This window comes from Giraffa tippelskirchi, chromosome 7 (genome assembly GCF_054371585.1).
Source record: "Giraffa tippelskirchi isolate mGirTip1 chromosome 7, T2T-mGirTip1v1.2.pri, whole genome shotgun sequence".
NCBI classification, from domain to species: domain Eukaryota; kingdom Metazoa; phylum Chordata; class Mammalia; order Artiodactyla; family Giraffidae; genus Giraffa; species Giraffa tippelskirchi.
The window spans coordinates 119,977,302-119,992,690 of NC_137281.1; the positions used below are offsets into that span (position 1 = coordinate 119,977,302).

Below are 15,389 nucleotides of genomic sequence, written 5' to 3' on the forward strand. Positions count from 1 at the left end.
GAAGCTTTAAATAGTGTCACAGGTATGGCTGTACATATGAAAATATAGCCAGCAGTCTTTTCTTTGACAAATGCAAAGAAATTAATGCTTTTTCTGTCTTTGTGATTTTTCACACTTCAAAACTAGGCATTGGTTTTCAATGCCTTTTCCGGCCCCAAAGCACCTGAGGAACATGACATACCCAGCACTAACAGCAGTGTGATGGTTAATTTTATATGCCAATTTGGCTGAACATGGTGCCCAGCTATTTGGTCAAATATTATTCTAGAAGTTTCTGTGAAAGCATTTTTTAGGTGAGATTAACATTGAAACCAGTGGTCTTTGAGAAAGCAATAATGTGGTAGGTCTTACTATCAGTCAATGGCCTTAACAGAACAAAGGTTGATCTTCTCTGAGACCAAGAAGGAATTTTGACAGAAGACTGCCTTTGGGCTAGAACTGTAACTCTTCCCTGGGTCTCCAGCCTGCCAGCCTACTTGGTAGATTTTAGACTTACTAAGCCTCCATAATCACATGAGCCAATTCCTTATAATAAATCTATTTTCACTGAGGAAACAACTTCTTATACAACTGCATCAGAGAGTAAAATATTTGGGAACAAACCTGCCTTAGGAGGTAAAAGACCTGTACTCAGAAAACTTTAAGACAATGAGGAAAGATACTGAAGACAACACAAACAGGTGGAAAGACATACTATGTTCATGAATTCAAATAATTAATATTGTTAAAATGATCATACTCCCCAAGGCTATCTACAGATTCAATGCAATCCCTATCAAAATATCAAAGGCATTTTTTTTTAAAGAATTACAACAAATAACTTTAAAATTTATATGGAAACACAAAAGACCGCCTAATAGCTAAAACAATCTTGAGAAAGAAAAATGAAGCTGGAGGAATCAGGCTCCCTTGACTTCAGACTATACTACAAAGCCACAGGCATCAAAACAGCATGGTGTTGGCACAAAAAGAGAAACATAGATCAAATGAAAAGAATAGAGAGCCCATAAATAAACCCACGCACTTATGGTCAACTCTTCTATAACAAAAGAGGCAAGAATATGCAACAGAGAAAAGACAGTCTCTTCAATAAGTGGTGCTGGGAAAACCAGACAGTTACCTATAAAATAATGTAATTACAACATTCTCTAACACCATATACAAAAATAAACTCAAAATGGATTAAAGACCTGAATGTATGACTGGAAACCATAAAAATCCCAGAAGAAAACATACACAGAACACTCTTTGATATAAATCCTAGCAGTCCTTTTTTGGATCTGTCACCTAAGGCAAAGGAAAAGCAAAAATAAACAAAAGGATGTAATTAAATTTAAAAGCTTTTTGCACAGCAAAGGAAATCACCAACTAGATGAAAAGACAATCTACTGAATGGGAAAAAATATCTGCAAATGATATGACTGATAAAGGGTTACTACCCAAAATACATAAATAGCTCATAAAACACAACATCAAAAAAAAAAAAATTAAAAATGGACAAAAGGCCTAAAGAGACATTTTTCCAAAGAAGACAAACAGATGGCCAACAGGCACATAAAAAGGTACTCAACATCATTAATCATCAGAGAAATGCAAATTAAAATCATAATGAGATATCACATCACACCTGTCAGAATGACCATCATCAAAAAGAATACAAATAACAAAAGTTGGTGAGGATGTAGAGAAAAGGCAACCCTTGGTGAGAATGTAAATTGGGGTAGCCACTGTGGAAAATAGTATGGAGGTTCCTCAAAAAACTGCAAACAGAACTACCATATGATCCAGCAATTCCACTCCTGGGTATATATCTGAAAAAAATAAAAATCCTAATCCAAAAAGATACATGCACTCAGTATTCACAGCAGCATTATTTATAACACGACAGCCACGATATGGAAGCAACCTAAGTGTTCATCAACAAATGAACAGATAAAGAAGTTGTGGTATGTATGCACAACGGAATACTACTCAGTTATTAAAAAAAAAGAATGAAATCTTGCCATCTGAAACAAAACGGATGAAGTCGGATGGTATCATGCTTACTGAAATAAGTCAGACAGACAAAGACAAATACTGTATGTTATCACTTACATGTAGAATCTAAAAAATAGAGAATACACTAGTGAATATAACAAAAAAGAAGCAGACTCACAGATACAGAAGACAAACTAATGGTTACCAGCAGGAGAAGACAGGGAGAGGGGCAAAATAGGGACAGGGTATTAAAAGGCATAAACTATTATGTGTGGGCTTCCCAGGTGGCACAGTGGTAAAGAATCTGCCTGCCAATGCAGGAGACTCAAGAGACATTGGTTTGATTCCTTGGTCAGGAAGATCCCCTGGAGTAGGAAATGGCAACCCATTCCAGGATTCTTGCCTGAAAAATGTCATAGACAGAGGAGCCTGGTGTGCTACAGTTCATGGGGTTGCAAAGAGGCAGACACAAATGAACACACAGACACACACATTATGTATAAAATAAACAGGCTACAAGGATATATTGTACAGCACAGGGAATATAGCTAATATTTTGAATAACCAAATGAAGTATCGCCTTTAAAAATGTGAATCACTGTGTCGTATACCTGAAACTTATATTTCGTACATCAACTATACCTCAACTTTCACAAAAAGGAATGAATGAACAAATGAATAAATAAATCTCTGTCTCTACACACAGACACACACACCCTTTTGGTTCTCTTTCTCTGTAGAACACTGACAAATGTAAGTATCTAAGTAAGGCACTGATTCTCAACTAGAGATGAGGGAGATGTGGGGTTGATAAAAAGAGCAGAGGGGTTGGGGATAATAGGTAATTTTGAAAAGGCCTGCTGCAGACTTTGTGAATACTGATTCAAAAGCCATTCACAACCTTTGTCCATTACAGAGATGAAAATGCTAAAATGAATTTTCTACCTTTGCCTGCAACTAAGGGGTGGTAACCCTGTGACAGAGTTGTGGCCATATCCTTGAGAATGGCTTCCTTCCTGAATAAAAAGCTAAAGCCTCATTAGGAGAAAGCACCACGCTCTAACCATTCTCCCTGCCTGGTCTACTAAGGATTCAGATGTAAAAGCAGTGCCTGGAAGAACTGAAGATCAGCTCCACTGCTGCCACCATTCCCCAGTGTTCCATGCATAGTATTCTCAGCAGAAGAGCAAGCAGAATCTGGCTTCTCAGGCCAACTTGTATTGAAAGCTTAGAAACTTAACCCATTTCATGTTAAATATTACTATATAGAGAGCTTTAAAAAATATAGCTGTACTCGTTCTCCACTGAGGCTAGCTAAGGTCAAAATCTTCAGTGGGAAGGACCTGGTCTCGAAGAATTTCCCAAAAGTAATAATTATGAAGCAGAGACATTACTTTGCCAACAAAAGTCCATCTAGTCAAGGCTATGGTTTTTCCAGTGGTCATGTATGGATGTGAGAGTTGGACGGTGAAGAAAGCTGAGCACCAAAGAATTGATGCTTTTGAACTGTGGTGTTGGAGAAGACTCTTGAGAGTCCCTTGGACTGCAAGGAGATCAAATCAATCCATCCTACAGGAGATCAATCCTGGGTGTTCATTGGAAGGACTGATGTTGAAGCTGAAACTCCAATACTCTGGCCACCTCATGCGAAGAGTTGACTCATTGGAAAAGACCCTAATGCTGGGTAGGATTGGGTGCAGGAGGAGAAGGGGACGACAGAGGATGAGATGGTTGGATGGCATCACCGACTCGATGGACATGGGTTTGGGTAGACTCCGGGTGTGTTGGTGATGGACAGAGAGGCTTGGCGTGCTGCGGTTCATGGGGCCGCAAAGAGTCGGACACAACTGAGTGACTGAACTGAACTGAACTGATAATTAAAATTATAATGATTATGAATCATTGAATTAATATAGAAGGCTATATATAGGGCCTTAAAAAGAGTCTTTGAAAATATGACCTGAATTTTTTTAATGGCGTTCCACTGTAAACCTGAGAGTTAGGATTGAGTGGCACTTTGACATCACTGCATTTTGTACTGTAGTAGTGCGTTTAAAATTTTACCTCTGTTAACTTTTAGTATTTGCTACAATTGAGAACTAAAGAGTTCCTCAGAGAACTAAAAATCACTATGTAATAAAACCTCACTAACAAATCATTAACAAGGAACTTACGGGCCAAGTTACTGAACGTAAAAGAAATGCCCAAATTACCTAATAATTTTTAAAGTCAACAGGATTGTATCTTTGAGGCTATCCATGACGCAGCTTTAAAAATATTTTCTCCAGTTCTACCTATAAGAAAAAAAATCAAGTGCTACTGAATCATGTTTTGTGCTTCAAAGTTTTGTACTTACCTTTTTTTTCTCCAGTGTAGGGCACATAGTCTTCCCTGTCCTTATGCTCCAAAGCTTCCTTCTCCAGATATGAAAGGAGGTGTTCTCGATCAAATGGCCCTGTGGCAGACTTTGATGTTTGGTTCTTCTGCCGGAACCCTGCAGGCAGAAGGGCATTCTGCCAAAGAGAATGAATCAGCCATTACGACCAGCAAGAACGCTAATGCTGTATGTGTCCACATGTTACCCATCTAAGAAAGAATTATAGACTAGAATGAGATGTAGGCATTAAAGACTTCATTACAGGGTTTGAGAGCAGCAACATAAAAGTATTCCAAACGAAGTTTTTAAAATTAGGTAGAATTAACTTACACTATTATTTAAATAGGCACATTAGCCTCTTCTTCAGAAAGTATTCTATTAGCGGGAAACACCCTTTATTTTTTAAGTGTCCTGCGACACTAATAAAAAATAGTTTGTGATGCTTAATAACAGCTCAACATATATGTATATACAGAAAATACTGTAACATTCATTGAAAAAGAATTCTAAATGACTATATACATCATAGTCCTTCATAATATCTGCTATTTCATCATAAAGATTTTTTTCATAAGAAAAATATGTATACATACAGTATATCTATACAGGATATCAGGCAATTAACGTTTACTTGTTTGTGTTTAAATGCAATGTGTTCAACTTCTACGTGTACATATGTGTGCATACATTGGCACTAGGATGTATTTGGAGGAACCACTGTCATTGGCTACTCATGCACTAAGACACTCAGAGATTCTTACGGCAAGAGTTATATCCCTAGGTTTCCACATGGGTACAGCCTTTTTGAGTGCATGGAGCAACTGACAGTGGGGGGAGAGGTGGGAGGCAATGAACTAAAGTTGTCTCTTTTAGGTCCTAGTCTGTATTTTCACTAAGCCCAAGAATAACAAGACAATGTGAGGGTCATCCTTTTGCTCGTCAAAAACCAAAGAGGTGATATTACCTTGTCTCACAGTTCTTAAGTATTCTTTGCTTTGGAAATGCGAGGCAGACAAAAAGTCACATAAAAGGGCCAACTCTCTTCTGAAGTACCTCCCAAAATCCATGAGGATGCTGAATCTCCTGGCTGTTATAAGATCACTTTTCACTGGCGTAATCTTAAATGGATAATGCTAAAAAGAAATTTTCATTGTGTAACTAAAAATATGGTATGGTACTTCAACTCTGGCCATTTGCTGAAATCCACAGTAATTTTCATAAAATTCATCTTTTGTGTTTTCCTCACGTAATGTTGCATGTATTACACAGAAAGTTCACCTTTCAAGATGAAATACAAAAGAGATCCGTTCCCAACCATGCACCAAAAATGTTTCTACAACACAAAACTGTCTATAAGAACAAAAAAAAGAAACACAAGATTTCTACCCTCTGGCTTTGAAATCAAGGCAAGAGCTTCACATAAGGAGTCTATTCCCAACCAACCATCCTACCATTTTTACTTCCTAAAGAACTGTCTAACTTTCCTCCATCTCTAACACAATTACTCTGGTCTACACTATGATCCAAGCTGGGATGGAAAATTGCATAGGCCTCTCAACAGGTCTCCCTGGGTCAGTTGCCAAACACTCTTCAACCTTCACTCCCACCCCATCCCCCTACCCTAGAGGTTATCCCAGCCTCACCTCACAAACCCTCTTCATTCTAGCTACATCAGCCCTTGTTCCTCCCTTTACTTGCCATATACTTCCTTCCCCAGGATGCTCTGTCCATCCTTTTTTGTTACTCCTTTTTCAGAATGCAGCTTCATTACTCCACAGAAAGCTTTTCCTAACCTCCCATTATATGCTCTTATATGGCATGATTATTTGATTAATGTCTAACTCCCCTCACTCCTACCAGCCTGTCTCATGAGGGCAAAGACCACACTTGTTTAGATCACTCTTGCATCCCTAAGCCTAGCATAGTACCTGAGATTTATAGGTTGTTTCCCATCCCCAATAATTATTGAATAAAGACTTTAAAAATACATATATTTTATTTATTCATTTGGCTGTACCAGGTCCCAGTTACAGCACTCAGCATCTCCGATCTTCATTGCGGCACATGGGATCTTTAGTTGTGGCATACGGGATATTTAGCTGCCACATGTGGGACCTAGTTTCCTGACCAGGGATCGACCCTGGGCCCCTTGCATTGAGAGTGTGGAGTCCTAGCCACTGGACCATCAGGGAAGTCCCTGAATATGGATTTGAGAATACTTTTTTTAAAAAGACTGTTTTGATGCTGACCATTTTAAAGTCTTTACTGAATTTGTTACAGCACTGTTCCTGTTTTATATTCTGATTCTTTTGGCCTCGAAGTATATGGAATCTTACCTACTGGACAAAGCGTCAAACTCACACCCCCTGCATTGGAAGGCGCAGTCTTAACCACTGGTTCACTAGGGAGGTCCCAACGATATTTTTAAAGAAAAATGCTCATTAAGGCAAATTAATCCAAGCTACTTCCCTTCACCATCAATAAGACCCTTATGCTGCTAAGTCGCTTCAGTCGTGTCTGACTCTGTGCGACCCCACAGACGGCAGCCCACCAGGCTCCACCGTCCCTGGGATTCTCCAGGCAAGAACACTGGAGTGGGTTGCCATTTCCTTCTCCAATGCATGAGAGTGAAAAGTGAGAGTGAAGTCGCTCAGTCATGTCCGACTCTTAGCGACCCCGTGGACTGCAGCCTACCAGGCTCCTCTGTCCATGGAATTTTCCAGGCAAGAGTACTGGAGTGGGGTGCCATTGCCTTCTCCGAAGACCCTTATACACATACTGCTATTTCATGGTGGTAGCAATAGAGTTGCAGTGTTCCACCTGCCTGTTCAAGCCCATATCAAACATACAGGTTTTAAATGATACATTAGCTGGAATCCTGGCTCCTTAAATACAGTCTTTGACCACAAAATAAATGAGAGCTATCTGGCTTTGGAGGCCAAAAGCTAAGCTTTATTAGAAGTACACTTTAATCAAGTAAGTTAATAGATCATAATTACTTAATAGATAAAAATCTATTTTATCTATTAATAAATAGACAAAAATCTCATTAAAATTACATTCTCCTCCCTTAAAGTGAAATGCTGTTGTAATAATTAATTCCCAGTTTAGAATTGAAAAAAATAGCTTCTGCCTAGACTGATTGGCTGTCTTTTGGAGACAGAAGTTTCAAAAAAAACAGTTAAGTTAGCAAATAAGTATACTGAATGTAGCATAAGGAAAGTAAAATAGCCCTCTAAAATATTTATAATGAGATATCATATTCACACTGCATCAAGCTGTCAATAAACATCACTATTCTTCTAGTCTCAGCTAATAGTACCAGGGGTGGGGGAGTCACAACTAGGATTGGGGAGTTTACAAAATATATCCAAACGTTAGAACTCAGGTCTCTCCATACAGGAAGCAGGCCATGGATTTCCAAATAAGAAAATGAAAGTCATCAGCTTTTAGACCTACAGCCTAAGGCACAAATTAAAGGGGACTCACTGTCATTTAACAGAAAGACCACTAGACTCTACCAGGCATCAATCAGGTAGTGAAGGATCTAGTCTTAGGTCTTTTCATAATTGTAAAACTGAGGCAAGTCACCTAACTTTTTGTTTTCTATCTGTGAAACAGAGGACAAAAGCTAGATCAATTTTTCTCAACTAAGGGTGTTTTTGTTCCCTGGGGGACAACTGGCAATATCTGGAAATATTTTTGATTGTCACAACTGGCGGGAGAGCATGTTAACCACATTTTAAATTTTCTGTATTTTATGATGCTTTGACATTGTGGGGCCTTGCTAATCCTGGAAAGACCAACCCTCGCTGGGCTACCCAGTTCCTAGGGATAGCAAACAACTCTTGTCTGTCATCAGTGTGCCTTTCATACGAAAACCAGACTATATCCCCAACCACCTCTTTTACCTCTCACACACGAAGCCAATACTTGCTCTGCCCTAAATCGGCCCAGGACCAGATACCAGATAACTAGAGGCCACTCCTGTAGTCCAGAGACACCGATATTATTCAAACTGTCCAATCCTAAGCTTGCTCACACTTGCTTACTCTGTCTCACCTATTTTTTCCCTTGGAAAGCACAATAAAAGTTCTAGGCCATACTTGCTCCTCATTCCTTCTGCCTCCTGGCCAACCCTCTGCTTCCCCTGGTGGCCCTGTGCGGCTTGGTGTGCCTCCTGCTGTTGGGAACTGTAAGGAATAAACTCTTCTTTCAAGGAAGTTATTTTTACATGTCATCTTACCAGACCTGATTAAAACAAAATCCCAAGTACATTGTAAAACAGGAGGGTGTGCTATTAGTAAGTATTGAGCAGAGGTCTAGGATGCTGCTAAACATCCTATAATGCATCAGACAGCCCACAGCAAAGAATTACCCAGCCCCAAATGTCAATAGTGCCAAGGTTGAGAAACTCTGGACTAGATGAAAGCTTATGTTCCTACTGTTTGATTCAAATAGGTCTGACAGGTTGAACTGCATGGGGAAGATTCTGCTGTGACATGCAAAAGAGCAATGTTATTCTGAGTTATCCCACAGACTTAGGTGCACTGAAAAATCTTCCTTACAATAACAATTATGGTTAAGGGATTTGATCTGTAGTACAGACACATTAACCAAAGGCTGAAGTAATGCTGAGAATAGGAGTGTAATACTCAATAAAAATTAAAAAATATTCTAGCAGGAAATAAATGTGTGGTAGTGACAAGAACACTTTCATAAAACAAACTCTACCACAATCCTAAAAATCAATGTCTTGGCATAATAAAACATGGTAAAGAAAAGAAGGCCAGCAAATAGTCATTACCTTCAGATTAGGGAGCCCTAAACTCAGTGCTTTCCCCTCACTGCCACTTACCCTCACCCCTCCAACTGCTGCTGCCCCCCGAAACATACCAGGGATTAATAATTCAAGGATCAAGGGTCTCTACCTTAGCCTTAAGTATGTATAAGATAAACAACATTCATTTTGCAAAACAAAACATATATTCAGGTCTGCTTTACATGGATTGCAGTATTGCCCAGAGTCTACTTAGATCTATTCTACCAATGACTGGAAACTTTGATCCAGTTTGTTCAGCATCTTTCAGAAAGGTAAGCATTAGATTTAAGGTGATAAGAACCTTCTAGAGACACTTTCTACACTGCAGCTATCCTGGTATAGAAGCCCTGAAGAGGCACAGAGGCTGGCATATGCTGCATTTTACCCAAAACATTATTTCCTGCCCAGAGAGAAAAGGTTTCTTAAAAAGGAGAAAATTTCAGGAGATGTTTGAAAATAAAGATGTTGGAAAAAATGCTTAGACTAGTTATGTCATTAGAGATACAAGGCAAAAGTGGGGGAACTGAGAAGGAGGTGAAAAGTTCAGGAGTGGAAGGGCAGTGTCAGGGAAGTCATGAAAAAGATAAGTGCTCAAAGGCAGCTACTTAGTATCAAAGGGTTTGAAAAATTATTTCATTTCTCTTTATGACCTGGCACCTACCTCAGGGTCAAGATCATCCAGAACAGTTTCCAGTTGTTTCAGTTCTATTTCTGATAGATTCCCAAGGAGTTCATCTTCATCCAGGTCCTTGTACTTTTCTAAGTCCTTCCGGAATGACAGTGCCATGGTTTGCAGTAGAGGAAGACACTTAATGTTTGTTATCCAGTACAGTGAGAAGTGATTTTTTTCCTCAGAACTATGAAGAGAAAACAAAAACATTTAAAATGTTATGTCATGTCCACCTTACTTTGATCTATTCTAGGTTAAATGAAATGTCATTTCCATGTGTTGTAAATTCTTTGACCATATATCACACACTACCCTCCTCTATGAATCATTAAATGCCTTTACCTTTTGCCTTTTGTTGACAAAAAGCAACCAAACAAAAACAGAAAGCCACAACTAGGAAGAAAGAGGTGAAGGAGCGAATAAAATTCAAATCCATTAAAACAGCTTCTTGATAGTACTTAGATTTCCTGATAACTGAGTTTTAGAGGGGAAGAACTTATGTATCAAAATATAATTTTTTCCATCGATGGTTTTCAAATGATTACTACCAGAGTACTTTGTTTAAGCACAGTATGTTTGAGGTAAGCTTGTTTTGCTGTAAAGTGCTTAGAAGAACATTATTTTCTGACTCAATGTAGAGGGGATATTAATATACTCTCCACAGGAGAAGTAGCCATTGGAAAAAAGTGAGAAGGTACATTTAAAAAATTTTTTAAATTTTTTTGATAAGGCATTTTTCCCTTCTAATTTATATTTTGCTGCATTATGAAAATAATAAATTTATTTGGCAAAGTAATCTAGGTTCCAAGTTGAAATAAAAGAAAATTCTGAAGGAAGTGTACTGATTATTTTTTAAATGTGAAATATTATATATATTCTAACCAATACATACTAATATTCTTAATAGGAAAAGGCATCTTTAAAGGGAAAAAAAAACAACATAGCATTTTGAAAATGCTTTGGTAAAACACTCAACACTATGCTGCAATATGTCATCCACTGACTGGAAAGATTGGTCAAGTGGGTCTGGTGATAGGAAAGGATCTTCATCATTTCCTCACCATGTCTATCCCTCCCAAACAGCTCTGAAGTGACTCAAAAAGCAGCATCTTTCCAGATACAGCAGGACTGTACCACAGGAAAAAAATACTTAAAATAAGTACCATAAAAAGTTATGAAATAAAAATGAAGTATTTCTATAAATTCTAGCCACATATGTGGATCATTTGTCTCATAAATGTTTCTGTGATTAAGAAATAATCCTGAGACTCAGCGATGTGGCTAAATTTTTCTCGGCTATAAAATGCCCAGTACTTCAAAGCTGGGATACATTTCCTACTCCCTTCTCCCAATTTTTCCTAACTTAATATTTTTACTAATACATTTTCCTCCTCAAACTAGTAACACTTTATGGATCCTTTTATGTGTTTTCATCTCCTATGAAGAAAGGAAGGTTCACTACAGGGGTCTGTCAGCTAGCAAACATCTGGGTCCAATAACAAGCAAATAAATGGAGCTGTACTTACGCAGATGTTAAATTAGAGGCATTTTGTATAACAGCCCTAGCTGTTATACAGTCTGGCTTACACCTGTTCTGCTGGCACCTCATCTGGTTTAGCAGCAACCCTGGATTATTTTTTGCTTTTTTGAACACATAATTATTATCATTATTGTCATTACTAAGCTTGGTAAACCTCTGTACTTCCAAAACTCCCACTGTTTGCAGATGACATGATCCTCTACATAGAAAACCCTAAAGATTCTACCAGAAAAGTACTAGAGCTAATCAATGAATATAGTAAAGTTGCAGGATATAAAATTAACACATAGAAATCCCTTGTATTCCTATACACTAACAATGAGAAAACAGAAAGAGAAATTAAGGAAACAATACCATTCACCATTGCAACAAAAAGAATAAAATACTTAGGAATATATCTACCTAAAGAAACAAAAGACCTATAAATAGAAAACCATAAAACACTGATGAAAGAAATCAAAGAGGACACAAACAGATGGAGAAATATACTGTGTTCATGGATTGGAAGAATCAATATAGTGAAAATGAGTATACTATACTACCCAAAGCAATCTATAGATTCAATGCAATCCCTATCAAGCGGCTGCTGCTGCTGCTGCTGCTGCTGCTGCTGCTGCTGCTAAGTCGCTTCAGTCGTGTCCGACTCTGTGCGACCCCATATACGGCAGCCCACCAGGCTCCCCCATCCCTGGGATTCTCCAGGCAAGAATACTGGAGTGGGTTGCCATTTCCTTCTCCAATGCAGTAAAGTGAAAAGTGAAAGTGAAGTCGCTCAGTTGTGTCCGACTCTTAGCGACCCCATGGACTGCAGCCCACCAGGCTCCTCTGTCTGTGGGATTTTCCAGGCAAGAGTACTGGAGTGGGGTGCCATTGCTTTCTCCGCCTACCAAGCTACCAACGGTATTTTTCACAGAGCTAGAACAAACAATTTCACAATTTGTATGGAAATATAAAAAACCTCGAATAGCCAAAGCAATCTTGAGAAAGAAGAATGGAACTGGAGGAATCAACCTGCCTGACTTCAGGCTCTACTACAAAGCCACAGTCATTAAGACAGTATGGTACTGGCACAAAGACAGAAAATATAGATCAATGGAACAAAATAGAAAGCCCAGAGATAAATCCACGCACCTAAGGACACCTTATATTTGACAAAGGAGGCAAGAATATACAATGGAGAAAAGACAATCTCTTTAACAAATGGTCGGAGAAGGCAATGGCACCCCACTCCAGTACTCTTGCCTGGAAAATCCCATGGACGGAGGAGCCTGGTAGGCTATAGTCCATGGGGTCGCTAAGAGTCGGACACGACTGAGCGACTTCACTTTCACTTTTCCCTTTCATGCACTGGAGAAAGAAATGGCAACCCACTCCAGTATTCTTGCCTGGAGAATCCTAGGGACGGCGGAGCCTGGTGAACTGCCGTCTATGGGGTCGCACAGAGTCGGACACGACTGAAGCGACTTAGCATAGCATAGCATAGCATTAACAAGTGGTGCTGGGAAAACTGGTCAACCACTTGTAAAAGGATGAAACTAGAACACTTTCTAACACCAGACACAAAAATAAACTCAAAATGGATTAAAGATCTAAATGTAAGACCAGAAACTATAAAACTAAGGAAAACATGGGCAAAACACTCGCCAACATAAATCACAGCAGGATCCTCTATGACCCACCTCCCAGAATATTGGAAATAAAAGCAAAAATAAACAAATGGGACCTAATTAAACTTAAAAGCTTTTGCACAATGAAGGAAACTATCAGTAAGGTGAAAAGACAGCCTTCAGAATGGGAGAAAATAGCAAATGGAGCAACGGACAAAGAATTAATCTCAAAAATATACAAGCAATTCCTGCAGCTCAATTCCAGAAAAATAAATGACCCAATCAAAAAATGGGCCAAAGAACTAAATAGACATTTCTCCAAAGAAGACATACAGATGGCTAACAAGCACATGAAAAGATGCTCAACATCACTCATTATCAGAGAAATGCCAATCAAAACCACAATGAGGTACCACTTCACGCCAGTCAGAATGGCTGCTATCCAAAAGTCTACAAGCAATAAATGCTGGAGACGGTGTGGAGAAAAGGGAACCCTCTTACACTGTTGGTGGGAATGCAAACTAGTACAGCCACTATGGAGAACAGTGTAGAGATTCCTTAAAAAACTGGGAACAGAACTGCCATATCATATGACCCAGTAATCCCACTGCTGGGCATACACACTGAGGAAACCAGAATTGAAAGAGACATGTGTACCCCAATGTTCATCGCAGAACTGTTTATAATAACCAGGACATGGAAGCAACCTAGATGTCCAAGAGCAAACGAATGGATAAGGAAGCTGTGGTACATATACACAATGGAATATTACTCAGCCATTAAAAAGAATACATTTGAATCAGTTCTATTGAGATGGATGAAACTGGAGCCCATTATACAGAGTGAAGTAAGCCAGAAAGAAAAACACCAATACAGTATACTAATGCATATATATGGAATTTGAAAGATGGTAACAATAACCCTATATGCAAGACAGAAAAAGAGACACAGATGCATAGAACAGTCTTATGGACTCTGTGGGAGAAGGTGAGGGTGGGACGATCTGAGAGAATAGCATTGAAACATGTAGATTATCATATGTGAAACAGAACGCCAGTCCAGGTTCAGTGCATGAGACAAGTGCTCAGGGCTGGTGCAATGGGATGACCCAGAGGGATGGGATGGGAAGGGAGGTGGGAGGGGGGTTCAGGATGAGGAACACATGTAAATCCATGGCTGATTCATGTCAATGTATGGCAAAAACCACTACAATATTGTAAAGTAATTAGCCTCCAACTAAAATAAATTAAAAAAAAAAAAGAATACATGCTTACCAAGTATCCAGGGAGTGTATCTTCTCAATTAAAAACAATAAAGTTGTGGAGACTATTCAATAGAAGGTATCAGCACTTTCAAATACATTAACCATAAAATTCAATTTTAAAGAAGGTGGCAGGTAATTTTAGGGGAAAAAAGAGAAAACATTTTGAAAAAATATTTCCTTCATTAAAGTATCAGTGATATGGTATTTGAGAAAGATAAGGGTAAGAAACTGATAAAAGTACATGAATATGTAGTAAGAGTAATCAGCTTTCGGTATTTTTTAACGTTTGAACAATCAAGTCAAAACGTCTTTAATGTAGTTTAACATATTTTTGAGGTTTATCAGTTCAGTTGCTCAGTCATATCTTTTTGCAACCCCATGGACTGCAACATGCCAGGATTCCCTGTCCATCACCAACTCCCAGAGTTTACTCAAGCTCACGTCCATTGATTTGGTGATGCCATCCAACCATCTCATCCTCTGTCTTCCCCTTCTCCTCCCACCTTCAATCTTTCCCAGCATCAGGGTCTTTTCCAACGAGTCAGTTCTTTGCATCAGGTGGCCAAAGCATTGGATTTTCAGCTTCAGCATCAGTCCTTCCAATGAATATTGAGGACTGATTTCCTTTAGGATGGGCTGGTTGGATCTCCCTGAAGTCCAAGGGGCTCTCAAGAGTCTTCTCTGACACCACAGTTCAAAAAGCATCAATTCTTCAGCGCTCAGCTTTCTTTATAGTCCAACTCTCACATCCATACATGACTACTGGAAAAACCATAGCCTTGACTAGATGGACCTTTGTTGGCAAAGTAATGTCTCTGCTTTTTAATATTCTGCCTAGGTTGGTCATAGCTTTTCTTCCAAGGAGCAAGCATCTTTTAATTTCATGGCTGCAGTCACTATCTGCAGTGATTTTGTAGCCCCCCAAAATAAAAGTTCCTCACGATTGTCTCCCCATCTATTTGCCATGAGGTTTATAGCATACAATAAAGCCAACATCTTCCTCAATAAATATTTCAAAGAAATAAGTATTAATTATTTTGAGCATCCTCTCACCTTACTCTCAAGTGTTCCAGCTTGGGCCATAAAATAAACAGTCATCCTGTAAAAGTGGGGTTCAGCTGCTCACTGCTCA

The 15,389-nt window shown here is 38.9% G+C and overlaps 1 protein-coding gene across 11 annotated transcripts in view; it reads right to left on the reverse strand.

Moving 5' to 3' along the window:
* TMOD3 (tropomodulin 3) overlaps positions 1–15,389 on the reverse strand; it is a 92,646-nt gene that overhangs the window by 34,504 nt on the left and 42,753 nt on the right. For all 11 annotated transcript variants that reach the window (XR_014059096.1, XR_014059095.1, XR_014059098.1 and 8 more), the window contains exons 2-3: positions 9,838–10,033; positions 4,334–4,490 (exon numbers count right to left, since the gene is read on the reverse strand). Coding sequence is in view for 6 of the 11 variants with exons in the window: in XM_081508220.1 (XP_081364346.1) it covers positions 4,334–4,490; positions 9,838–9,963 (283 nt within the window). In the remaining 5 variants the exon portion in view is untranslated. The remainder of the gene's footprint in view (positions 1–4,333; positions 4,491–9,837; positions 10,034–15,389) is intronic.